We start from the raw sequence: 562 nt of genomic DNA, 5'->3' as shown, positions 1-562 counted from the left end.
CCTCTACCCCACCAAGGAGGGGATGGTGGGTTTTGGGGTTACCTCTTGGCACAGGCCATGGAGCAGAAGCGCTTGGAGCGCTTGAACTTGTAGGCGAAGTCAACGCGGCCGCAGAGCTCACACTTCAACTTGGGGGGGTTCCCCTCCTCTTTGGATTCTGGGGGGCGTGGAGGGACACCCAGAGAGAGAAACCAGCCAGCTCAGCCGGGGCGCTCCGGGGGAAATCCCGGGGGCTCCCAGGGGCCGGGCGGGCCGGGGGCCCGGGCGCTACCTTGCAGGTACGGCTCCTCCATGTCCGAGTCGGTGGTGGTGGTGTTGTCCTGCGCTGGGAGCTTGTCCGGCAGCAGCTCCTGCGCATACTGCTTGTGCAGGGCCCCCACCAGCAGCGAGGAGCGGCCCACCTGTGCAACACACCTGGCTGCACCTGTGCCCCGGGCAGTCCTCCCCGTGGGCACGGGGCTGGCAGGGCCCATCCCACCCCCCGGGCAGGATGAGGGTGAGGAGAGGGGGATGCGTCACCAGGTACAGCCCTGCGCCTCCTGGGTGACGTGACAAGGGGGGG

General features: G+C 68.1%; 1 protein-coding gene across 2 annotated transcripts; it reads right to left on the bottom strand.

The window, feature by feature from the left end:
* Positions 1-17: 17 nt before the first annotated feature.
* LOC121358989 (polyhomeotic-like protein 2) lies at positions 18-556 on the bottom strand. 2 transcript variants are annotated; one of them, XM_041477605.1, is made up of 2 exons: positions 272-556; positions 18-178 (listed from the first exon to the last, which is right to left on the bottom strand). In XM_041477605.1, exons 1-2 carry the CDS (start codon positions 471-473, stop codon positions 39-41), a joined length of 342 nt encoding a protein of 113 aa, XP_041333539.1. In that variant the 5' UTR covers positions 474-556; the 3' UTR covers positions 18-38. The 2 variants fall into 2 exon arrangements, with proteins under 2 accessions (XP_041333539.1, XP_041333548.1); XM_041477614.1 differs by having other exon boundaries at positions 18-157.
* Between the last annotated feature and the right edge of the window lie 6 nt (positions 557-562).

Source organism: Pyrgilauda ruficollis, unplaced genomic scaffold, assembly GCF_017590135.1.
Source record: "Pyrgilauda ruficollis isolate IOZ18807 unplaced genomic scaffold, ASM1759013v1 scaffold11157, whole genome shotgun sequence".
NCBI classification, from domain to species: domain Eukaryota; kingdom Metazoa; phylum Chordata; class Aves; order Passeriformes; family Passeridae; genus Pyrgilauda; species Pyrgilauda ruficollis.
This window is presented reverse-complemented; position numbering and strand designations above follow the sequence as displayed.